Source organism: Procambarus clarkii, chromosome 76, assembly GCF_040958095.1.
Source record: "Procambarus clarkii isolate CNS0578487 chromosome 76, FALCON_Pclarkii_2.0, whole genome shotgun sequence".
NCBI lineage: Eukaryota > Metazoa > Arthropoda > Malacostraca > Decapoda > Cambaridae > Procambarus > Procambarus clarkii.
This window is the reverse complement of record NC_091225.1, coordinates 17,256,177-17,283,293: the sequence shown is the minus strand read 5'-3', so window position 1 is coordinate 17,283,293 and position 27,117 is coordinate 17,256,177. Positions and strand designations below refer to the sequence as shown.

At 37.1% G+C, this 27,117-nt stretch overlaps 2 protein-coding genes and 1 long non-coding RNA gene across 9 annotated transcripts in view; 1 reads left to right on the top strand and 2 right to left on the bottom strand.

Annotated features, from left to right (window-relative positions):
* Window positions 1-1,110: 1,110 nt before the first annotated feature.
* On the bottom strand, window positions 1,111-12,173 carry Mpp6 (M-phase phosphoprotein 6). Of its 2 annotated transcripts, none has more exons than XM_069313662.1 (4): window positions 12,151-12,173; window positions 8,269-8,366; window positions 7,977-8,111; window positions 1,111-5,038 (listed from the first exon to the last, which is right to left on the bottom strand). In XM_069313662.1, exons 2-4 carry the CDS (start codon window positions 8,361-8,363, stop codon window positions 4,543-4,545), a joined length of 726 nt encoding a protein of 241 aa, XP_069169763.1. In that variant the 5' UTR covers window positions 8,364-8,366; window positions 12,151-12,173; the 3' UTR covers window positions 1,111-4,542. The 2 variants fall into 2 exon arrangements, with proteins under 2 accessions (XP_069169763.1, XP_045620015.1); XM_045764059.2 differs by lacking the exon at window positions 12,151-12,173 and adding an exon at window positions 9,729-9,904.
* LOC138357099 (uncharacterized) lies at window positions 10,130-19,424 on the top strand. Of its 3 annotated transcripts, none has more exons than XM_069313665.1 (6): window positions 10,130-10,284; window positions 17,070-17,276; window positions 17,780-17,833; window positions 18,258-18,324; window positions 18,662-18,737; window positions 19,299-19,424. In XM_069313665.1, coding segments are annotated over exons 2-6 (249 nt in total). In that variant the 5' UTR covers window positions 10,130-10,284; window positions 17,070-17,274; the 3' UTR covers window positions 19,349-19,424. The 3 variants fall into 3 exon arrangements, with proteins under 3 accessions (XP_069169766.1, XP_069169764.1, XP_069169765.1); XM_069313663.1 differs by having other exon boundaries at window positions 10,131-10,284; window positions 18,266-18,324; XM_069313664.1 differs by lacking the exon at window positions 10,130-10,284 and adding an exon at window positions 15,525-16,007 and having other exon boundaries at window positions 18,266-18,324.
* The window catches only part of LOC138357100 (uncharacterized), a 16,044-nt gene continuing 8,194 nt past the window's right edge, over window positions 19,268-27,117 (bottom strand). For all 4 annotated transcript variants that reach the window (XR_011224800.1, XR_011224799.1, XR_011224801.1 and 1 more), the window contains one exon: window positions 19,268-19,366. This is a non-coding gene — a long non-coding RNA (uncharacterized lncRNA). The remainder of the gene's footprint in view (window positions 19,367-27,117) is intronic.

Sequence of the window (27,117 nt, the reverse complement as noted above, 5' to 3'; positions counted from 1 at the left end):
AAAGATTCCAGATGCAGCATCCAAAATCATTTGCCAGAGATTTGTTTGTAGAGGCTTGGTTATCATAAAAGTGGAAAAGGTATTACTTACTGGCAATGGTAAATTGACATTTGTGGGGAAAGATCGAGGACCGACATGAGTAAGTACATATACTTGACATGTTAGAATAAAATAAACTCTTTGGCAGTAAATCAAATACTTGTTAACAAAATTTTTTATTTGATTTATTGTTGTTTTAAATTTTGTAATGTATTTTTATTTGATGGGGAAAAAATTACCATTTCACATTGTTGGTCTGTTGCATTCACAAGTAAACAGCACTTAAATAACAATCGCCCCAGGAGGATAACCATAGGACTGAAGAACCTAAATGGGGAGGGGGGGGGGGGGAAAGGCTATGGCTAAAAAGGTTCTTAATACCTTTCAACTGAATAGGTAGTGCACAAAATTTCTGCATTCTGGCCAGATTTTGACCAGCTTTCAAGTAATTTAATGTCCATATGAAGTCAATGAAGCTCCTACTGGTATTCTTCTGTAATATAATCTGTATTCTTCCCTAAGCACAACCACTTTAACCATTCCAATCATTGCTTGTACCCGATGCACAGTATATCAGCCTTTGCTCTTACACATTTTGTACTCATTACACTACTGTCTGCATACTAATTATTACCATTAATCATTACACCACTGTACTCTATATAATGCCCAGTAATCATTACACTACTGTACTCAGTATAATGCCTAGTAATCATTACATTACTGTACTCATTACAATACCCTGTTCATATCCAAAGATATGCAGGCGATGAGTCACAATAACATGGCTGAAGTATGTTGACCAGACCACACACTAGAAGGTGAAGGGACGACGATATTTCGGTCTGTCCTGGATCATTCTCAAGTTGATTGTGGAGAATGGTCCAGGACGGACCGAAACGTCGTTGTTCCTTCACCTTCTAGTGTGTGGTCTGGTCATCCAAAGATATGCTGGCCTAGGGAAACGTTCCTGTCTTCAGTACCTCTTGCATGATTGAATCGTATCTATTTTTTAATCATGGAGGAGATTCAGCTCTCATACACAGTTTGGGGTGGCAAAAAAAGTGACAAAACTGTCAATAAAATTTATTAAGACAAAAATAGTTCAGAAATATATTGGCTACTTTGGTCAATAATACAGACAAAAAATGTCTTATGTATACAGTACATAAAATATTCCTTATATGATGTATGAATCATCGGTTAAATGAAATGCGAGAAAATTTTCACTAATACCTGGAAGGGAAGGGAAGGGAACTATTAAGAGTGCCAAGCAATTATGACTATATAGAACTTGGAAGGAATCGGGAAAAGGATTTGGGATGGGACACAGAGAAGGAATGGTGCCCAACCACTTGATGGTTGGGGATTGAATGCAGACCTGCATGGAGTGAGACCACCACACTACCGTCCATCACAAGTGGTTGAGTCCTGGAGTCCAGTACTGTACTAGGAATCTTGGTGACGTACTAATTAATTGTCAGTATCACCTGCATTTTACTGCTCTATAAGGGAGGTTTATTCTTTTGTAACACTGAGGTTATAACTAACTGTACAGTACTTTAAATGGAAGTTAAAATTTATTTGACCTGTATTACATACCTTGTGGTGGGTGTGTGGACCAATGTTTCCATGGCTAAGTCTCTGACCAGGCCTATCAGTTGGTGGTCTGAGCAACCAGGCATTTCATTTGATAATAAAATCACAATAGTACAGTACAGTGGTGCCTCGATTAACGAGTTTAAACCGTTCCGGCACCAAGCTCAAGTGGAAAACTCGTCTTGCGAAACAGGAACAAAACTGCCGTCGGAGGTGTCCGAGAACCAGTGGAAATGCTCGTTAATGGAACGAAAGCTCGTCAGTCGAGACATATTTTCTGCGAGTGGCTTGCTCGTTACTCGAAATGCCATAACTGGAGCCGCTCGTCACGCGAGGTTCCACTGTACTTTTTTTTTTTATACCATCATGCAGCAATTTATGTTTAGAATACCATAGTTTAGTATGCCTTAGCAAGAAATAGGCATGTCTTCCAAACTGTTACGTTCATAGTACTGTACCAATTTTGAGGCTTTTTTTCATTGATCAATGTCAGGTACAGTACTTGTGTTGAATCTAATATACAACTTTCTAACCAGGTTTACCAGCACTAACTGACCTCACATTCCAGTGCTGGGTTCAGAACCTGAATATCTTCATAATAAAAGTGAACAGGTTTTAATAGCAGTTGGCTTTTATCCTAAAAATATTAGCCAAAATATTGATTGAACTAGAATATTTGTCATATTTGGCTGGTAATATGCAATCATCATCTTATCTTGAGATGATTTTGGGGCTTTTTAGTGTCCCAATTTAGTGTAATCAATTAATCATTGATTAATGTTTTAATAGGAATGAAAATTATGAATGTAAATGATAGTGTGCCTTGCATAAATTTATACAAAAGATTATACAGGCTTATTATTATGTGCAAGGTAACTTTTCTTGCTATGTTCTAATGTATTTTTTTATATCACATTTCCTTTAACTAAGCATGTTTAGTTTCACAAAAATCCGGCAAGTTTTATTTTTGTAATAGAGAAAATATATTTACAAGATAATGTCATACAATGTCCAAGCATGGAAGCCTGCCCAGCCTTTCATGTCAAATAAGAGAGAACCAGATAATAACAGACAACATTATGCTGGTCAAACAGCAAAAAGGGTAAAGGTGTGAGATGCTGTGCAAAGTGAAGGTGATACACAAGTATTGCAGAGATGCCAAAATTAGTTTTGTCTGTAAGCAGGGTCATTGATGGGGCTAAGAGAATGTAGTTTTTCAAGGAAAGAATAATGATATTGGCAGAGGTTATCTGTGGTACGAAAACAGGTGGTGGTGATGTAGCAACAGTAGTGGTGGAACAAGGCAAAAAATGTGGTTTCTTTATATATTTTGTTTACACAATAATAGGTGAATATAGGGAAGTACAATCTGAAATTATATAGGGAGATTTTTAGGAAAAGGCTATGAGCTTATACTTAACAAAAACATTATATGGAAGAAAGGACAGCATGTAGGCAAAATAATTTATAGATATCCAGAAAAACTTATTTAAAGGTAGCAATGGACATACTGCAATAACAAGCTAGCTGTGGTATTTCACCCTAGAGGTTATGTGGAGCGAGAAGTTACAGTATTAATATTTTTGGAGAAAGTGATTGCTAGCTGCACTGAAGTTCTAAAACAGATGTTAATTATAGTACATGTGAAAGTAGATGGAGGGTTCAATAATTGTTTTAAAACAGAGTAGGGCAAGGTACTGATCTTTTAACATGGCTACAATTGCTAGTGACGGGATTTAGACTAAAGATCAAGTGCTAATAGAGCCATTCAACACTTACTAATGTATGACTGGCACAGTCAGTTTCCAATGTATGAATGGAGCCGTCAGATATTGTAGACGAATGTGAGAGCTGTATGAAAAGACTTGTACAAATGGTGAAAAAATAAAATGCTAGAGTATGGTGTTATAGCACTACTACATTATTAGAAGAAAAATAAAACTGGTGACTTTTTACTATATTACTCCCTCTGTTAGGAAATAACACTCTTCCGTTCACTGTGTCACTCACGTTATATTGCATGATGGTCAACTCCAGTACAGTATTTGCATTCATTGGGAGTTAGAGAAAAATTTATTTTTCATTATAAATAGCAATACTCCATTTGCAAATCAGAAGTAGACATTGCTCAAATAAGATTTTAAAAAAATTGATGTGATAAATAGGTGCAAAGGGAAAATAATAAATGTGTGGCATATACAAGGCACAGAAGTGAGATGTTGGGGTAACTGGAGAGGTAGTGAGAGTGTGTGTGAGTGAGTAGGGAATAAATCTCATGATTGCATAAAGAGATCATAACAGGATAGTTACATTAATTAGGAATGCAGAGTCTGTCATCGGAGGGGGATGGAGGGGTCAGAAATCACTAAGATGGACAAAGTATTAAGGAACTGATGGATGTACATCAGTTTTATTTTCTAAGTTAATAAGTTCACATTTTATATTTTCACATGTATAATTTGTGTAGATGGCACATTTAATGATAAAAATGAAACTTTTGTTTTTAATTCTGTACTTGAATAAACAATTTACAGCATGTCTGCAGAATTTTAAACTGTTGAAGATACAGTAACTCTGTCATAGTAGTAGAAAAGTATTTTTCCTTTAACTACACAGATATATCTAGCATCACAGGATGAATGATTACATCCATTAATTCCCCCCCAAAAAATTTATATTTTATAAAATAAATAAGAAATGCCCTTTAGATGGAGGTTTGGCAGAAACCAGGTTGCAGAGTTTTAATATCTGAAACCGTCACAAAATATAGTGTAGAAACTTGAGTTATGAAATAGTGATGTAAATTTACATCACTATTACTCCATTTCCTACATTGATAATGACTGCTTCCCCACCCTCTAAAATTATAAAACCATTCTGTAAGGTAAGGTAAGGTACCGGTTACTATTGTGGTTTCATGAACTTCATTTTTTTGTTTTGCATGTTATTACCTTCAGTTCCCTGGTTTTCACTTTTAGTGCCATAAAAGTTGTCTGGTTCTCTCTTGTTTCCTCTATTATTGTTATTACCACGGAAATGGTCTTGTCCTTTGGAATTATCCATGAACTTTCCTCTTCCTCGACCTCTGCCCCTAAAATTGCCCCGAGAACTGCCTCGAAAACTATTTCCTCTACGGTTACCTCCCCTGAAGTTCCCTCTACCTCCATTATCTTGAAAAATGGGTCTGGTGTGATTGCTAAAACCTGAAGATTTGCCGCGGCCACGCTTATTTTTCATATTCTCGACGTGCTCTTCATCGGTGGCTTCTCTCTTGGCATTAATGTCATCTAGGTGGTCACTCTTCCTCTTGGCGTACTTACTGGTTGGCTTATATTTCTTTGCCATTTCCTCAGCAGTCACATCAGCCTCCATCTTGGTTACCGTTTCTGGTGGTGGCGGCCTGAGATAGAAATGTTTATTTTTGTACGATTAGTAAACCCTTAATTAATCAATATTAGCCCATTGTGGTCTCCTGATGGTCTAAACCATCAGAAGACCGAGTTTAACAAAAAAAAAATCTTGGTTAAATTGATTTACCAAACTTGTAAAAAAATATTTATTTGCTAACAATGAATACACATCTTTAATAATTGGGGGTGATAAAATTAATATACAATAGTTTAAGAATATAAAGGAAGTTGAAAAGAATTAAAATCACAAATACAGTACTGTACCACATACACTGTAGCTAACAGTATTTCAATAAAAGGACAAGGATGACTGCCCTTTCCTAAATGTTTACAAGTATCATTACAGTACAGCTGTACAAGCAAAAAATCAACCTACAGTAATTTGTTGGTGTGCAGTCTCTTATATTTGCAGATATTCATTAGAAATATGTATTGAAAAAACAAGCTATACAAACTGACAAAGGTTTGACTAACAATTCTTGGAGAGAGAAAAAGAACGATACAATAAAACTGCCTCTGTATCGAACAGAGTAATTTACATTGTATGTAAATTACTCTGTTCGAAGTAATTTACTTTAATTTACTTTACTGTTCGAAGTAATTTCTGTTACAGAAAACATTCTGTAACACTTTCAATGTGCCAATATAAAACAAGATAAAAAAAAAATTGCATGCCATTGTGGCATGCAAGCACTGAATCACCATCTGCTTTGTGTAAATATTTACTTGCACAAGTTGTTTTCACAAGGAATCTCTAATAAGTGCACATACGACTTTCACCAATTACATCACAAGCACAATTATTTCACAAAGTAAATTCTTTACTTTGGACTTGGATCCTCTTGGACTTGAGGCAACATGCTATTCTGGAGGATATTTAAATTCATGAATAATTATTGGAGAAGGTAAGGTAAGATATGCCACTTGAATTATCCCAGGAAATAAAGGATATAGTGTTGGGGACTGTTTTCCAGGAAAATCCTATCCTTTTATACAGCTATTTGGTAGTGAATGGCTAAGGTAAACAAAGGAGGAGGACCTCTTCAAGTGTTCTCTTTGTCCAACTCCACTCCAGGTAAGCTGAGGGATCTGCAATCCACTAGAGCAGGTTAGATAAACCTTTAACTGCTATTTTTACACTTGATATGTAGTCAATGAGTTGTTTTAGTGTCAAAACAAATTAAGGATTTTTTTCTATAGATACAGTACCATTAAAACTGGAAAAATTAAAACTCTGGCTTTTTTTTTTAAATTGCTGAATAACTTGATACCCAACAAAGCAAATAATGTTTTCAAAAAAACAGAAATTTAACAAAATTAACAAATATATACACACACACACACACACACACACACACACACACACACACACTGGAGATTCCCTTGCAAAATGATGACAAGTCTCACCAGCCAGATACCAGGGATAAGCACCCATTTATATGTTTTGGTTAATAATGTATCCCAATAAATATTGCATCTAGTCGAGATTGTGGTGCTAATTAAGATACTCTTGTTACATATTCAGTATTTCAGATATATCTCCCCTTGACCTGGCATTTACCCAAAAAGAAGATTTAACGAACTAGGAGCCAGTGACCACTGTGCTATCATGTTTGATTACATTATAGAACTGGAAGAGTAAGAGTTGGAAACATGACATGGAGCATGAAAAAATACAGAAGAGGGATTATGCACATGAGGTTCAATGGGAGACTGAAATGGAAGGAAAGTCAGCAAATGAGATGATGGAACTCTTAACACAAATGCAGTGTACAGTTCACCCCGCTCATGAGGTAAGTGAATGAAAGGAGAACATCAAACCCATGCCTCAGTGTAAGGAGGAAAAGGAAGACGACAAATGCATGGCAAATATAGTTACATGGGTACAGAGGCAAATAGGGAGGCACTAAGAGAGCCAGGAATGAGTACACCTGAATCATGAGGGTGGTTGAGCAACAGTTTGAAGATGACATTGCAGCAAAAACAAAGAGCCAACCCAAGCTTTTGCAAGTCATACATGACAGAAAACAATGGTAACAGACCATGTGATCAAACTTGTGTGACAGGGAGACTACTCTTGGAGAATAACAGTGTGTGAAGAACTCAACTGGAATCATATTGGTGTCCAAGTATGGGTGACAACAGAAGACTGAAATAACACTAAACAGAATTGAAGTTAATGTTGAAGATGTAAAAAGATACCTGGAGGAATTGGATGTAGCAAAAGCAGGATGACTAGACCAGATATCACCATGGTTAATGAAGGAAGATGCAGGGAACTTGTGTTATCCATTACCTTTAGTATTCAACATTACACTGGAATATACACACATATCACAATAGCATGATACATCAAATGTAAACACCCAGACTAAGGCGCATCTGGGATCATCCTGGACATAGGTTCGAAACCTCATCACAGCCCTTGTGGATTTGTTTACACTAGAAATATACAACCAATCTGGAAATTGGCAAATGTAGTTCCAACATTTAGGAAAGGGGGGGATGGAAATAAAGCACTGAACTACAGACCAGTGTCATTAACATGCATTCCATGCAAGATTCTAGAAAAATTCATCAGAAAAAAGGATTGTAAATCATTTATGATGAGTAAATGTTACATCGGAGGCACTACACAGTTTCAGACAAGAAAAAATCATGGTTAACACGATTGAATTCTATAACAGGGTCACCAAGATAAGACAGGAGAAGGAAGAATAGGTAGCCCTATATGTTGTCACAGACTATCTACATTATTAACGTCATTTAACGATCTAAAGTGAAATGCTCACACACACATGCAAGGACATGTTTTTGTTCTAAAGATTTTAGTGTATCAAACACTAAAGCACTACTGTAATAATAGTAAGTGATTAGATGGATACCCAGTTAGAAAATACAGTATATATAACAGACCTAATAACTTACTTTGTCACTTTATATAATCCTGTCAATTTTTCTTCATTTAATTTTTCTATATCTGGATCCATTCCTCCAAAGGATAATCGACAAGGCAGGAAGTCCATGCAGTCATAATAAGAATTAACCATTACAATCCGGTCTCTGCGAATAGCAACAATATCATATTTCAACATATTAATATAAATTTCATAACAAACATCAACTTAATGCAGCATATAGAAACCCTGAAATATTTGTAGTCAGTAACTGGCTACAACAGCAAGTACTACACACTTCAAGGCTGGCACTCAAGACTTACGCGCCTTCTAGTAGTGATGATAGCTGATCTTGGTAAAGACTCTGACGTTCTTCATTTTCTTCAAGAAGTTGTGCCTTTTCCTTGCTTTTTTTCATAAACTGAAAAATATATGTTTGGAAAGTAATCTGTTTAGGATATTTTCCCACTAATAATTTTACACATTATATCAAGAGTATACTGGAATAATAAAAATGAAGTTTTATATTACTATTTATGCCTGTAGGATCAAGCTGTTAGCTTTTGGACACTGCCTTTTTAACTATTAGTTATCAAATGTACTGACTCCAACCTACGTTTTTCTATCATATCTACCACATACATAAGTTACATATATTTCTCTCTAATATACATACAAATCCCCAGGATGCATCCCAGGTTCCTATTTACTTCTAGGGTAAACAAAGGCGTCATGTGAAAGAAACTGCCCATTTGTTTCTGCCTCGGCTAGGAATCGAACCCGAGCCCTTAGGACTACGGCCATCAGGTGCTGTCCACTCGGCTGAGACGCCCCTTATATTGATGTGACTTATGTATGGTGATGGTGAGGGGGGTAGAGGGTGGAGAGTTGACTACTTGCCAATCCTCAACCGTTTGTCTCTATTCACCCAGCACTGTTTGGGTTCCCGATTTATGGGTCGTGTTCAAGGAAAATCTTGTGGGTAAGGCTGACCCTGAGTTATGGTATGGGGACAGCTCTCAGCCTGCTAAAGAGTCACAAGTTGCCTGTTCTATTCACACGTTCCACATGTGTAAAACACAAGAGGGCCTGACATTTTCAGGGAAATGCCGCAGGAATTGTCTCGACTCCGTTCCATACTAGAATGATGTCACACTTTCTGGGTTGAATTCACAGGTTGTATTATATACTATTAATTGACAATGTCAGGGAGAGGAAGCCTGTACTCGGGCTTGTATCGAGATATCCCCCGTGTCGAACTACCGACCTTCCCCAGGATGCAACCTGCAACCGTTGCCTAACTACTTGTTTCCTATTTACTACTAGGTGAGCAGAGGCACCAGGTGAAAGGAAACATGATTAACCACTCCAGTCTTACATGGGTATCGAACCCGGGGATCCCCGATTGCGAGTCAAGGGCTGCAATCAACTGGTGGGCCTAACATGCGGTTGGGTTATACGATTCATAAAGATTTTGAACGCCAGTTGTTGATATGCTTCACACATTCTTTATGTACAATATATTAAGGACTAGATTAATGTTTTAAAATGGGTTAGGAACGACGGAGTGTTGGACATGACGTTAGTGAGAGCCCACCGTAGCAACCCTCCTCCCACCCTTATTTATTTATATATATACAAGAAGTTACATTGGGTTTATGAGAGTACATAGCATGATATGGTTACATTCTTGTAAAGCCACTAGTACGCACAGCGTTTCGGGCATAGATCAAGGGATACCCTTCTCGTAATTAACACCCGCCCCGTGGCATAGATCACTAACCTTCAAGTCTAAGACTCCTTTCGAGAGCTTTTTGATCATAGGTTTCTCTTCGTTATGCATCTTGAAGCAACGTTAGTGTGGCAGTGTGTAGTAGTGAAGCACGAGTGAGGAGGCTGAGGGTCCCGCTCTTCACACTACACTTCTTAACAACTTCTCACACCACCAAAACAAAACATATTTCTTAAAACCAATCTTGCTGTAAAACACTATTAACTATGTAACTACTTTATTAAATTGTAACCTGATTATCTAAATGGGTTTCGAGAATGCACACTCGCATAAATTTTGATTGATCATAATAAATAATAATAATAATAATAATAATAATAATAATAATAATAATAATTGTAACCATGATAATTAATATTGACTATAAGAGCACAAGACAGGTTGAGATGTATGATAGCTTTATCTTTAGACTCGTTGCCCCTATATCAACAACTTATCTACAGACTATGACTGTGTTGTGACCTGAGACTTGTCCTCCCGCGGGTCCATAGAATTACCCCAATCATCCCAAATCAGGCCAAAACTACCCAAAACGTATTAGCATTACGTAAGTAATGAAGAAATATGGTATATTTACTTACTATAATGTTGGTGCTACACGTAGAACATGATCAAACCTATTTTTTCTCTGAAATAATCTAATTTCATAACGAAATGAGACGTAAATATGTGAGAGGTGACGCCATAGGAAGTCGACGGTCCAAGCGACAATTGTGTGGAGCGACTTATCCAAGAAATATGGTCGCCAGGAGAGTGTTTGCTGCCATATCAGCCTCCTGTACACAGTGATCCAGTCCTTTTCGTTCATTGAACACCGAACCCTACACGCCCTCTGATATATTGCTTAATTAACAAATATTCACAAATAAAGATTATATTTGTATATGTTATCAGAAAGGCAGATATAAAATAGTTTTTGTGAATCCATCACAGAGATTATACCTTATTAGAGAGGAAAAATATTCATACTTTAAACAAGGCTTCATGGCCGACGCTCTCCTTACCGATATGGGAACTATGACCTTCCGAAGATCAATGTTAATTTAATCTAGATATTGTAATAAACGAAGTTTTCTATGTCATCATAAAGACATAAATATAAGCTGCATGTTAATACTTTGGCATAAATATAACTGAATTGAAAGTTAAGATATATGCCTTTTTATAGTTACTTGATGGCTCGCTCAGGGAGTGTGAAGGCCTCCACACAAGCCAATCAATTTTATAATTACTTTGCATATATGCAAAGTAACGCCATAGGTCTTTATGTCAGAATAAAGCCATGTAGACGATAATGTAACTACATTTCAAGGAAAACATATCTTAATATAATTATTAAATGAATGCAAAGTTATGGTTAAATAAATAGCCAATACCACACAATCGCCGGTGTCCGGACACATGAATAGTCGCATTAGGTGAAAGGAAATGTACCCAACCATTTCCATTTACCCAACCAGTTTGTGCACCCTATACTCATCCTCTGTGCGGTAATTTATTGTGCATCCCATACTCATCTTGTTACCAGTAGTTTGTGCAACCCATACTCATCCTGTGACCCGTAATTTATTGTGCATCCCATACTCATCCTGTTACCGGTAGTTTGTGCAGCCCATACCCATCCTGTGACCTGTAATTTATTGTGCAACCCATACTTATCCTGTGACCTGTAGTTTATTGTGCAGCTAATACTCATTCTGTGAGTCATAGGACATTGCGAAACCCTTTCTCATCGTGTGAATCTTTGTTTACTTTGCTCTCCATATTCATCCTCTGCGCGATAGTTTCTTGTGCAACCCATACCCATGATGTGAGTGGTAGTTTATTGTGTACCCTATATTCATCCTGTGAGTATAGGGTTCACAATTCTTGTTTGGATTCTTGTAATGTTATTTGTCTATTTGTAGTCACAGTATTTGTGCGCCCCTTGAGGGACTTGAATTAGAGGGGGGTTGAAATAGCCTAAGCTACTCTATCCCTTTGAGATTTATTTATTGCTTATCTCAATAAACATACTTGAACTTGAACTTGGGTACACAATGAGTTCATTTGTACTCCATACTCATCATCAAGAAGTGTATTTTACCAGCATTGTAATATAAATTAAGAATAAAAGCTTAACTGGATTACAGACCCATAATCAAAATAAGAGTCATCACTAATTATCATGACAAATTCTCTAGGCTACACTTCCGCCTTCGACAAGCTGCCGCCGGATGTGGGTATAGTTTATTGTACACCCCCGCACCCCCAGTCCTGGAAGGGCGGGCATTGGGATGTGGACATGTGTACCATTTCCCCCCCCCCCCCCCCCCACACACACACACTCGATCCTCTCCTGTTAATAATAATACTAATAATAATAAAAATTAAAAATAATAACGTTAATAAATATTATAATTAAAACACTTACTGTAATACCCTAGTGCTTGAATGAAGGTGAAGGAAAGACCCAATAAATGTGTAAGTGTATTAAAAACCAAATTTTCGTTGGGTGAGCTGGCAGGTGAGCACCACTTGCCAGCTCACCCAGTAATGAACATCACCTGCACACTGCACCGAACCACTTGCCAGCAGGTGCAGAAGTACGATGGAGAGAGCAAAGTATACCATATTTCAAGTATAATATTAAAGATATATTTAGGATTTAATGTTTTCGTATAAAGTTTCAATAATACCTTTATTTGATTTTTTTGTATTATTTTCTACCACAGACGTGGCCACACATTAACAATGCTAACCATCATATATACATTTTCTTCAGTCCGCCATGGACTCTAACCCTTTCCACTACCGCCCACAAGATGGGTATAGGGTGCATAATATAAGAACTAAACTAACTCCATTGATAGGGTTAGAGATTTGTTAAACATATAGTTCAGGGATTTATTGAACAATCAACCACATAAGGTGATTGTAGTGTTTTTAAAATGCTAGGCCAAGCTACATACGTAAATACATAAATACACAGATTTACGTATGCCCTACATAAAGTGTTCGATGTGTCTTTTACATAGTGTCATTAACGTGCATTTACAAAGGTGAAATTGAATTCTGAACACATACATACACATATATTTGTCTCTTTTACTCTGACAAGGTGAGATAACTGATAGAGAAACTAGTGTGCAATTAAGCACTTAATCACTGAAGGTGATTAAGGTGCTTTCACAAGCTCAGGTTATAGAGTTACATCACATACATTCATTGTATAATTGATACGTTACATCGTCAATCTAGGGTACAAGTTCAATATATCATCAAGTGTTCCAGTACTCAAATAGTAATTACACAGTTTAGCATAGCGCTTCATTCATGTATGTAAGAGAGAAGATTGTTCAAATATATTACATGCACATCCGGTACATCGTCCACCTTCTTCTACAGAACCGTCGGTATACCACTGATACACATCGTTACCCATATTCTGAGTACTTTCAGTGATGCTTCACAGTGTTAACTGTTTTAATAATGTAGAGTGTACATTATCTTTCTTGGGTGCATTTACAAAATCAACTGCTAGATCCAAGTTATCCCATGGAGTAATTGGTTGATTAATCGTTAATTGAGTTGGGTACATATTTAATATTTTGATGGAGTTGGCTACCTTGTAGAACCAAAATGCATTCACGCCGAAAACTGTGCTAATAGACAAAATTATGTTAGAGATATGGGTCTATAATTATCTGAGTGTGCTTTGGGGATGGGAACAATGACACTGTCCAATCATCAGGTAACACTCCTTCACTTAAACTCATTCTGTACAACACTAAAAGTGGATTACCTGGTACTTGTGAGACTAATCTCAGTAAACTGTAAGTAATACCGTCCTCTTCAGGAGCAGTTGACTTATTTGATTGTGCTACACAGCCTTCCCGGCTTGGTGCCTTCTTTGGTAATTACTTATCAAAGGCAGCTCCATACGAGGAGCTGCCTCGTATGGGCCAATAAGTCTTTTGCAGTTACCTTCATTCTTATGTTCTTACTTACATTTACTGAACTTTATCATCATCATCATCATTTACAGAAAGAAATTAATATAAAAAGTAGTCATTTTAATACACAAAACAGAAGTAGATATTATGTAAATTATGATGCAGGATAGGATCACTATTAAGAACTTAATTATAAACCACAATATGTTTTATATCGTCAGAAATTCTGATACATACCATATATTTTCAAATATTTACAATTAAAGTATTTATTTAGGAAATAAGTATTTTAGTTACCCTAGTTAGCTCTGAGAACACACATTGTTGCAGCAAGAATTTCTTCCCACTAATCTGAGCGATGCTAATGACCCATTGGACTTGTCATGAACAACAATCAACTACAGCACCATCTATATCAGAAGATATTCAAAATATTCTTGATGTCATTCAAATTGTCAATACGAGAACAGAATACATAAGAGTTAGTTTAGTGATGTCAAAGGAATCATATTGACTGACCGAGCCCCATTGTAAATATCCGTGGCTTCCTGACCATAAAGGTACCGCCGCGGATAAGGGTAAGGAGGGTACCGTCGAGGGTAAGACACCGGATGTACCCCATATACAAGCCACACTAGCTATTAGTTCATATAAGCTGACAACTTACCCAAATAAACATTACTTCCTAATTATATATATATATATATATATATATATATATATATATATATATATATATATATATATATATATATATATATATATATATATTATGTAAATTATGATGCAGGATAGGATCACTATTAAGAACTTAATTATAAACCACAATATGTTTATATATATATCCTACTCACACTCATCCTAGCACAGTAATTTATTGTGCAACCCATACCCATCCTGTTACCAATAGTTTGTGCAACCCATGCTCATCCTGTTACCTTTAGTTTATTGTGAAACCCATACTCATCCTATGAATGGTAATTTATTATGCACCTCATACTCATCCTGTGAGTCATAGGACATTGTGGAACCCTTTCTCATCGTGTGAATCTTTGTTTACTTTGCTTTCCATACTCTGCTCTCCGATAGTTTCTTGTGCAACCCATACCCATGATGTGAGTGGTAGTTTATTGTGTACCCTATACTCATCCTGTGAGTATAGGGTACAAAATGAGTTCATTTGTACTCCATACTCATCAAGAAGTGTATTTTACCAGCATTGTAATATAAATTAAGAATAAAGGCATAATCTTATTATGTACCCATAATAAAAATAAGAGCCATCACACTATAATTTTCATGACAAACGGCCTAGACTCCACTTCCGCCTTCGACAAGCTGCTGCCGGAGGTGGGTATAGTTTATTGTACACTCCCGCACCCCCAGTCCTGGGAAGAGGGGCATTCGAATGTGGACATATGAACCATTACCCCCAACCCTTCCCTCTTAATAATAATTGAAACACTACACTACACACTATATGTTCATTTAATATTTCAAGTATAAGACTCAAGATATATTTAGGATTTAACGATTTAACATTGTCTCAATCATACCTTTATTGCACTTTATCATCATTATTTACAGAAAGAAATTAACATAAAAATGTAGTTAATTTTAACATACAAAACCGAATTTGAACATTGTTAATTTTGATGCAGGATCACTATTAATAAGAACTTAATTATAAACCACAATATGTTGTATATCATCAGAAATTTGGAAACATAATATATATATATATATATATATATATATATATATATATATATATATATATATATATATATATATATATATATAAATGGAAATTTAGCACATTTAAATAATGTTATTAAGCTTAAGAATAAATTACATAAAATTAACATAGTAAAATGACTGGGATACAGATGGATCAGTAATCACATTACAAGTCCAATTATTTCCTAACTGAAGTCTGTAACGCACTATCATGTCATATTTCATAATACAAATTAGGTAAGAGATATGCAATATCTCCGGGAGGGAGGCTCCCTGGATATCTGTGGAGGTGCGTGGAGGTCCCCCTGGAGGCCCAAAAGGCCTCCTGGTCGTCCCTAAAGGCCCATGGAGGCCACCCGAATGTTCCTGGAGGAATTACCGTTTGTCCTGGCGCCATCTATGTTTTGACAGCAGTACTACTAATGTTCCCACGTTATATGATGATCTCTATACGGGTGTTACGGTCAGTTGCTCTTCTATGTTTATGGACAACGCAGGTGATTTGAGGCAATTTGCGGAACGAGTGAAATAGTATCGACGCGGTGAGTGATGGAGGAGGATATATACTGCTGTGTACTCGACCAGCGGGTGAGAGGTAAGTTATATCGAACAACTATGGGGAATAGATGGGTTATTTTAAGCGTAGAATGTCAGGTAACCGGTAACTACACAGATGGGGTAGTGTTTTTTTAAGTGTTTATTTACTAAAGTGGAACATTACATTATGCCTTTAGCTGAACAAGTCTACTGGTGGGGGAAGTAGACGGGTTTTATGAAAGTATTTTACCTAAATATTTGTATTTGGTTAACTAGTTCAGCCGTTACCAGGGAGGGTGTTCCTTTAATCTAATCTAAAAATTCTAGCCGGACAAAGTGATTAAATAAAGAAATTGAATAGAACGAAGTGGTTTGCCAAGGTGCTTAACATTTAGTTTAGTTCACTTACTACTTGCTTAAAGAATGCAAGTTTATCATATTGAATTTACCGTAGTTTTACTGCATTTAATATACCGTTTTTACCCTATTTAATTATGTCTGGTAAAGGCCGGTCGTGGAAAGTTCCTAATATAGCAAGTTTTAAAGGAAAAGTTTGAGTTAACTTTAACGCTTAAGTTAGTGACCAATTAGCTTAGTCTATTGTGAGGAAAGTTACTAGAATCTAACATGGCAAGTGCCATTTCTCTACTTTTTGAGAAACATGACTAGATACATGAATCGCATAGTTTTATTACTAAATGTTCATGGATTAGGTTGCATAGTTGAGGAAATGGTGATAAGGTTTGTGATTTTGTGTACCTTGACTTCATCAGATTTTGATAGTGGCGCAAAATTGATAGGGGCTCAGATCATTGGGAATGCTGACTGAAGTTGATTAGGTCATGGCTATACCAAAGGAAATTAGTATAAATGGGGTTAAGTTGGAGGAAGTGTTGTAAGTAGTGCCTAAAAGCTCTCCTTGGACCTCGGTTATTCGCAAGATTATGGTTTAGACTGCAATAGTTGCCGAATTGGCAAATAAAAAATACCGATGCCCTATATAGTTTTGAAATGGTTAAGACTACCAGATGCAGTTTAATGCTGACAAATGTAAGGTTTGGAGGCTAGGTAAAGATGAGATAGATGTTGTAGATTGTTAAGAGTATTAAATTTTTTGCAGGTGGTAAATTCTCCCCGAGGTGGCACTGCTCTCCAGCCTGGGATGTTGATTGGTTAGTCTTCAACTGCCTCCCAACATGGTAGTGAGGTCCTGAGCTGACATGCAGTGAGGAACGTGGAAAGCTTCCTGAATTGGCACATGGTATGCCTCCCCTACCAGCAGCTGGCACAAATGTTCCAGCTAAGTGGATGAAGCCCACACTAAAATGTAAGTGGTACAGTAAATGGACACCCCCCCCCCCTCCCTTTTGACACTGAACAGTTGGAAAGGGGGGGGGGGAGAAAATTACTAAATTTAGTAAAATCGCATTGTCTTGGTAGTATAGTTGGGTTAATTATGAATTTTCAGACTAAAAAGCTTGGTACATAATTCAACAGAATAAATTTGTCCTAGTAGTAAGCAGTGGTTGCAAAAGAATAAATTGTATATATGTTTTGTATTGCTTTTATTCAAATGTTATACATGGTTCTTAAATTAAAGTTTGTTTGCAATGTTCCAGAAAAATGTTCATGACTAAAGTTGTTGGAAAATAAAATTTGTATAGGATGTTGACTTGAAATGACTATAGCTTTGTTTGTAATTAAGATGGGACAACAAGATACTTAGTGTGCCATTTAAAACAGCAACTGTTAAACTGGTGGTTCAGGTATGAACAAAATAACATCGCTATGCATATAACTTTTTAGTAATATTTACTGTTCACATGACAGGTTGTGGAAGGTCCTGGCAACAAAGAGCTGCAGGAAAATACTTGCAGATCTACAGTAAGTAGTGTTGTGTACATTGGAATTAGAGGGTAGAAGTTAATTGCTAAAAACCTATTAAATATTAGGGTATGGAAGTCTAGGCTTAGGCTAGTGGGTACAATATGTGCAAGTTTAGTCCTTTCAGGAATGTATTTAATAGAATGGTATGTTGAAATTGTGAAAATTGCAATGTGGGGCATTAGATCTTAAACAGCATAGTTGAGGGTGTTTTATTAATAATTTTAATGAAATATAAATCTTGTTTAGTTAACATTAAATGTTTGTTAAATACGCTTTAATCTATAAATGTATAACACTGTTAAGGGTAATCATGAGTCAAAGTTAATGGCAGGAAAAGTTTTGTTCTAAGTGATGGTATTTTTCCCTTGAAAGTAAAAAAAATATTCAATGTTTACTTTAGCTTGGTTTTAAATTTATATAGTTTTCCAGAATGTGGTTTGGAAAGTCCAGAAGTCCCTCTGTCAGTTGGAAGAGTTAAACAGAATCAGGTGAGTTGTAGTAAAGGTTAATCTGAATAGATTTGCATAAAAGTAAAAAAAAATAGTATTAACTTAAACAATATAGCATTGGCTAAAGATAAATGTAAATTGCCATTGAAGTGCAGTTTTGGATAGTTTCTCAAATGACATTTACCGAAACTTGGCAAATTGATTCCATATATATTTATATTGCTAAATTAGATCTTTACTACTAGAATATGTAGGAAAGGTAAATTCCTTAAAGAAATTTTTTCCATCTGAATTTGTAAAGTACTGAATGCTAATTTGAAAAGTAAAGCAAGATTGGCTTTAAATCTGAAATTAATTTGTTGAAATATTTTTTCAGGTGAAAGTGATTATGATGCATGGACTGGCTTGGAGTGAGGCTCCTTTACTCTGCAAAAGGAAATCTACAAAAGTGGGTGAGTTTGAATTTGATGTTTTAGCTATATCAATGACCTAATCTTAATTCTCTTATCTAGTCCATTTATAGGTGTGTAACCATGTCCTACTGTTACAACCCACAGGGATTGATGCAGTTTGTACTGATCCTACCCCATTTCATAAAAGGGGACCAGGCAGTCCTGCAGATTTTCCTGGCATGGCTTTTTCAGAGCTTTGCTCTACTACCCATCTAATAGATGGACTAGATTTGCTTAGGTTTAGGGACCCTTAACAATGGTTACATTGTTAATTCTCACAGGGCTTGTTTGCTGAATGGGTGGATGCATCTAAAACTTTAGTGCCTGGCATGCATTGTACAGTGCTTTGAGTAAAGCATATGTACAATGTGTTGAGGGCACTAAAGTGGTGGATGTAATGTTCCCATTCAGGGAACAAGCTCTGCACTGAAATCAGAGGAAGGGATAGGCCTTGCTGAGCCTATCTTAAAAGATAGGATGTTAGGATTTTTTGGACTTATTATTAAGCATTGGTGATAATAAAAGTAGTGTCCCTGTTTAATGTTTATTGTTGTTTTACAGGTGATTGTCTCTGGAGTTGTCTTGGCCTTTTGGATCTTCTGTTCATCTAGGAGCATCTGGCCCACAACCTGAAACAGTAATAAATATTATATGTAAAACTTATTAAATAAACCAATTTTAATGAAACTACTTTATATACTTTATCCTGAAATTATGCTGGAAATTATTGTTTACTACTATTGATGCAATGTTTAAACATGTGAAATTTTTTTACTTTGAAAATAAATACTTTGTAAAATTTACACCTATTTGTAACTTGTTACATAGGTGCATTGAAAAGATGTAAAAGTGGACTACCTATTCAATTTAAATAAACTAACAAATATTGCAAATTAGTCTGAAATATTGAAGTGGAAGAAACTTCAGTCAATATTTTAGTTTTTATATTTGAAAGAATTTAAAGCTATGCAACACCTAAGCTTTGTACAAATTATGATTAAATTAACTAAAGATCATTGTTAAATTTACAAAACATTAGAAAAGTGACACTGAAGCATCTATACAACATGGTTTTCACAAAGTCTTTGGTAACTTAAATTTAATCAAAGCTCTTAAATGATTTGTCTGCCAAACTTCAGATATTCTGAAATATTTTACCTATATTAAAACCATCATTGTTTGAAAGGGGCAAAACAGATTACTGTCAATTAGTTTGACCTAACATCTGCAAGGTCCTGAAGGAATGGATTTTTTTTTTTTTTTGTAAAACTGCTAAAAACAAACCCTGCCTAATGAACCTGCTCATTTTTTTTAGAAATGGTAATTGCAACATTACCAAAGACCATTGTTTTAATAGCCAAAGTACCAAATGAAAGACCAAGAAGCAACAAACAGGTACATGGTAGAAAGGACAAAAGAATGGTTACGAGGACCCTTTAACAAATGAAAGAAATGACTGGGAAAAATGCTGTCATACCACAAGGGGTCTTAACCCTTGTCATTTACATCACTGACATTAATCTAAATATTACCAACCACAAAAATTGCTGATAACATGTTATTAAAAAAATAAAGAATATAATATTGAGGCCTTAATGCAGATCTCTAACTCTACAAATAGTAACAAGACTGGCAATTTCTTAAAACAAACAAATCCAAGACCTTGCACGTGAGCCAGAACAATCCATATCACAACTACCACATTAAAATGAAACAACAATGAAGGTAAGGTAATTACCAAAAGAAGGCACCAAAGTGCGAAATAATCAGAGGGCGCTAAATATCACCAAGAATGCCAATACGAGAACAAAAACGCACAAGGCGAACGATATCAAAAGTATCCGATTCACCTAGAATTCTATTGAGGGACAAGTGACTGCGAGGGACGGTCGGAAAGCAAGACACACGCTCGTCCTGGAAGTCAGGACATTCAACAAGGATATGCACAACTGTTAGAGGGACAACGCAATTCGGACAATAAGCAGCAGGGCGGCGCTCCATTAAGTGACCGTGGGTTAAGCGGGTATGACCAACCCACAGCCGTGCCAAAGCAGTGTCCCACCGCCGGTTACGGTGGTAGGAGGAAGGCCACGGGGACACACTAAGTTTGAGAGTATGCAGCTTGTTACCAACCACAGAGGACCAACAACCCTGCCAACAGGGAAGAATGAATAACAGGATAAAAGTTGGAATAAGGAATACCTTTATGGGAGATGGGACAAGAACGGATAGCTTCCTTAGCGGCAGCATCCGCACGCTCATTGAAACACCAATATGGCTGGGAACCCAGCAAAACTCTACTGATTTAAATTTACTAGAAATAAGAAACAGCCAATGTTGAATCTCAATGACCACCGGATGGACAGGATTAAAGGACCCTAGAGCCATGAGGGCACTACGAGAATCAACTACAACCACAAAGGTTGTGGTTGTAGTTGATTCTCTATCCGCTCCCCAAGAAGTATGGGACAAAACCTTAAGGAGGTTAAGGGCCTTAGAGCATTCAACTCGGAGGCAAGAGATAAGGCTGACCAAGACAAACGAGTGTCAAACACTAACCCCAAAAGCTTCGCGGAATCCCTGTACACAATGAGATGACCATAAAGCAACAACAATGAAGTAAAGGTCCTTTCAGTAAGAATCTATCATTCACTGAAAGTTGCTGCAGTTAAAAATAAAAGAAAATACAAGTCCCTAGAAATAAACAAGCAACCATTTTGACTAAGGAAAAGAAGGTAGTTATTCTACTGTATAAATCTAAGTATTCACTTAGATCAGGGGTCTCCAAACTATGGCCCGCGGGCCACATCCGGCCTGCCACATAATTTCATCCGGCCCTCCAAACAAATCCCTGTGTGGTGGCCTTGAAAAAATAATTATGGTACGAATGGCATCGCAGAATTATTCAAAGCTGGGGCTGCTGACTGGTGGCGCTCAACCCGAGTCAGTTTTCCTCTCTCTCGATAGTGTGACGCACAGATACTAATACTGGTAGGTATGTGTTGTGCATTACAACCAATCAGTTGTGTATAACTGTATATTGTGGGGATGGAGGGCGAGTGGGGCTTCGCTGCTTCCGTTTCAGGGAGCACAAACACTGTACAATATTCTTTTCTCTGTACTTTGACAATGCCTTTATCTTAGTTATACAAAATAGCAATAATACTATTGTAGCCAAAAATATTGCATGTTTAAAATAGTTAAAATGATAACCATTAAGTTTATCAACGAAAGCTGTTGCCATAATATTTACCACTTTATAATAATATGCTATGCTTTTTAACACCACATACAAGCTGTTTTTTTCCTGTAGAATTTATTTCATTTATTTTACCCTTATGTTTTCAGATATGGAAAAGATAAAGAAAAGAAAAGTGGACATTGAGTGCCGTCGGTTCAATGATGAATGGAAGATAAAGTACTTTTTTGTGATAGCAAATGATAAAGCTTTATGCATAATATGTAGAGACAGTGTTGCTGTTCTGAAGGAATACAATATTCGTCGGCACTATGAATCTAAACGTGGCTCAAGTTATTCTCACATCACAGGAGCAGAACGCACTAAAAAGTTTGAATCATTTCAGCACAGTCTGCATTCTCAACAAGCTGTTTTCAGTAAGAAAAAATCTGAAAATGAAACTTCAACTAGAGCCAGTTACAAAGTTGCCTATGTGTTGGCTAAAAAAGGAAAACCTTTCACTGATGGTAGTATCATAAAAGAGTGTATAGTGGAAGCAGCAGGAGAGGTATGTCCAGAAAAAGTAAACCTCTTCAAAATGATAAGTCTTGGGTCAAATACTGTTGCTCGTAGAATTGAAGATTTAGGAGGCGACATAATTCGGCAAATAAAGGAAAAAAACAAAAAGATTTTGTTGGTATTCTCTTGCGTTGGATGAATCAACTGATGTGTGTGATACTTCTCAGCTCTTAGTATTCATTCGTGGTGTTGATAGTGAATTTAATGTGAACCAAGAATTAGCATCAGTTCACAGCATGCACACCACAACAACTGGAGAGGACATTTTCAATGAACTAAGTAAAACTATGACAGAATATAACCTGGAATGGAAACAAGTGCAGTGTGTGACAATTGATGGAGGAAAGAATATGTCTGGGACAAAGAAGGGTTTGGTTGGGCAAATTACAACAGCTTGTGAGGTTGGAGGCTCAAAACCCATTTTTCTGCATTGCCTTATCCATCAACAAGCATTGTGCCTAAAATATGTTGATATGTCTTGTGTCATGAAACCTGTTGTTTCTGTGGTTAATTTCATTAGATCTCATGCACTCAACCATCGCCAGTTCCGTGATTTCTTGAAAGAAATTGATGCGGAGTTTGTTAACTTGCCTTATTATACAGCAGTTAGATGGCTTAGTTGTGGAAAGGTTTTGCTGCATTTCTTTGAGCTCAGATTAGAAATTGATTTATTTCTCACAGAGAAAAATAACCCTCAGCCATTATTATCAGAATGTGAATGGATTTGGAAATTGGCATTTTTTGCAGATATGACAGGTCATATGAATAACTTGAATCTGAAATTGCAAGGCAAAACAAATTTGATCAGTGACTACTTTGTTCATGTCAAGGCATTCAGAGCAAAACTTGCACTACTTGAAGGCCAGGTGAAGGTTAAGAATTTTGCTCATTTTCCATGTTGTGAAAAATTTCATGCAGGAAGTAAAGTTGAATTTCCTTTTTCATTTGCAAATGAAATAATTTCAGATTTGAAAAAACAGTTTCAGAAGCGATTTGCTGACCTTGATGCCAAAGCAAATGAAATCAGGCTCTTTCATAATCCATTTGACTGCAATGCTGAAAATCTTCCAACTCAATTTCAAATGGAAATTATTGATCTCCAGGCAGATGACAGACTGAAAGATAAGTATAGAGAAGGAAATCTGATTGAGTTTTATAAATGCCTGCAGCCAGATCAGTTTCCAAATTCGATAAAGTTTGCTTGTAGTTTTGTGTCCATTTTTGGTTCAACATACTTGTGTGAACAAACTTTTTCCAAAATGAAGTATGTGAAATCTAACTATCGAGCAAATTTGTCTGATGATCACTTGAAATCAATTCTTACAATTGGCTCATCTAATCTGGAACCTGATTTTAATGAAATTTTGAAGTCAAAACAACAGTATCATTCGTCACACTAATTTGGTTGCATAAAACTAAAGGCAGGAATCTATTTAGTTTACCCTGATTTTTTCCAAAAAGATATGTTTGAATTTTTCCATGTTTATACTTTAATATTTGAGGAAATTAAATTACTGGCACTGATTTGTTTTTTGTTTTTTTTCATTTTTTATTCCTCCGGCCCGCATAAATATGGGAAATATATAATGTGGCGCTTACATTGAAAAGTTTGGAGACCCCTGACTTAGATAACTGTATCCAAGCATAGAGGTTCCCCCCCCCCCCCCCCCCTTCCCTTTCAGAAAAACATCTACTTTCGAAAAAGTTTAACATTGCCCAACAAAAATGATTCCAGAACTAAATTGCCTAATACCAGGAACAACTGAGAGCCATGACAAACACTGCAACCCTCTCCTACCCCCAAGTCTTATGCTATTTATGATCCAAGGTAATTTGACATACTATACTGTACTTCCTACAGACGAGTCTAGTGAGAGGGTGATCTCCTGGCGATTAAATTGAAGCACGATACAGGTGTCAACGAACATCAGTCAGCCCACTTGTCAGCACAGTGGATAACTAATGACATCATAATCTGCAGTGTTGTATGCCTCCCTGTGGCCATTTAAATCAATAAAACACAGGGTTGTGGCAATGTTTACAGCATAAGGCAAGGTATAGAGGAATCCTGGAATGCCATGTAATGTGTAGTCCTTGAATGTGCTTTAGGCAACCAAATTGAATAACAACATTTCTGGTGTTCGGCTATATAATCCGAGTTTCTCATTCGGTATGATGTTTTAAACCTAAATAGGAATTCACTTTAAAGGTCAATTTATTTGCAAAGTGCTAACCAGATTCCAAATTACTGAGCTCTGAAAATACTACAAGGCAAGTTTAACCGAATGAGTGTTTGCCTATCCATACCCCCATGAGGTATGTGACAACACTGAATAAAGAAAGGGTCTTTGAGCATTCACCGTGCAGGTATTAATATAATTGTACAATGGTGCTTGGTGGATGATATTTCCTATTAAAACTCATTGGACAACTGTTTGTATTAGACATTTTAAACCTACAAATGGTAGCCCTAGATATCGCACTACAGTATTAATTACAAGATGAACAATGTAAAATCAATACCACAACAGCAAAGGATGACAATGGCTTTTCAACAACCGACAAACACACAGGTCTAACACCAGCCATCCCGAGAGAGGACGTCCCAAGCATGTACACCCCACAACTTTACATCACCTTTGCTACCTCACGCGAGCACGCAACAGCATGAGGATGCCATACTCCCAAACCAACTCCATGCACTTTGAGGCTTTAACAACTCAACATTTAAAAAGTTGATTTAAAAAATCAAACACCTGAATTTTTCCCAAATTAAATTTACTAGGGAAATGCACACCAAGCCATGAAACTTACAATGAAGATGAACAAACTACACACAACTGTCACCAAACTTCCACATACCACCCCCCTCTCACTCCTGCCCTCCCTCCTTAGGTGCTCTGATTGGCTGAGCACCTGAGCCACCACCACTCGCCTCTTGTTGTGAGAGCCTAGAGCATGTTTGGTTGCACTTTAAAAGTTCCCGAGTGTACTCGCCTAATTGTGAGTACCGCCTGCCCGGTTCACCATTTTGTTTTTCAATCTACCTCAATTTACCCCTTTACAGTCAAATATTATGCAAAATTCTGTTTAAGACTTGTCCCTTCTTAACTTAAATAACTGCTTTGGCCATCTGCAATCTTTCTAGGTGGGTAAAAATGACTCTTGAGGCCAGAAAGGACTTATCACACGGCGATCATAACAATACGGTACACACACAAAATCACAACCTGATATACACCGAGCAGAAAATCCACTGGAGCTGTGATGCGACGTAAACCCTTGCCCAAGGCACTGGCAGCTGCATACTCTACCACAGTATATTACTGACTTTGTAAAAGTCTTACAACCGGATTTCCCCATAAATCACAGCAAGTTTTGAGGCCCCTCCTTGAGTCAACGTCTTACGTAAGACCTACAAGCACTCAGGTGAAGGCTGAAGAAGCAGTTCAACACCATACGCCCCAACTTCAAATACACAGTTGAGAGGCGGGACCAAAACGTGATTTTCTGTGTGTGCCTGAAGTTGGGGCATACGGTCTTGCTTCACCCTTCACCGGCGTACTTCAGGGGTTTTATTTAATACTTGGACTGGCTTCAGTAGGGCCTCCAGAATTTCTGTGGCTTCACAAGTGTCACGTGAATCCCCTGCATAGCAGTGGAACTGCCTTTTCCCTTCACCTTCAATACCTCTGCACTGGAAGTATTATACATCTACACCAGCCCAGAAGAGTCATCAGTCCTGCCACCTCTCCATACCCCCCAGGGCCTGGCACGGCCTGGTACGACTCAGAGGCAAGCCGGGCGCCACTGCTAACTGGCAGTTTGTCCCCACAAACAAGCAGTTAGCCGCCTTCAACTGACAGTGGTACAGCTCAACACAAAGGCACCGCCAGCCACAACGAGCATTTTGCTAGTTGACCGGATGTCCACCTCGTGTTGACACTGGATGAGTCATCACCGCCGGACTATATAAAGAGCGCTGCCTCCCTGGAGAGGCAATCTCTCCCTTAGTGCTCTAGGATCACCTTGGTGTCTCTAACCCGTCGTCCACTTCCAGCCAACGTCGTGTGACTGATGCCATGGTGGTATGGTAGCTGTCTTCAGAACACCAGTATATCTTCATACTTTTATTCATTGCTTATAGTTTATTTTTTGCATTTAAGGTCATACTAACTTGTTCACCTTTGCATTACATGATAGTCAAGTATTGTCATGTGTTATTTTTGTTCATTACTATTTCAGTAAATTGTTTAATTATTTATTTGATAATTTTCATTTGTTTCCACCTGCAACTTACACACTGCAAGGCCAATACCAGCATTTCTTTCATTTATGTGAGGGAGAGCCATACCATCTTGGTTCAGTATAGCTGTGATACCATAACCCGTCACACAAGATATCCAGTTGTAAGACTTTTACCATCAGTGGTGGTAGAGTATGCAACTGGCAATGCCTTTGTTACAGGTTCGCTTCATCTCACAGCCCCAGTGGATTTTCTCACACATTTGAATACATGAAACAACTTTATTTGATACATTCCAAACCAAAGTACTGTACAGTACAGTAATTATCAAACCATCAAATGTGTGGGATAATCATAGTGCGCTAAATATCACTAAC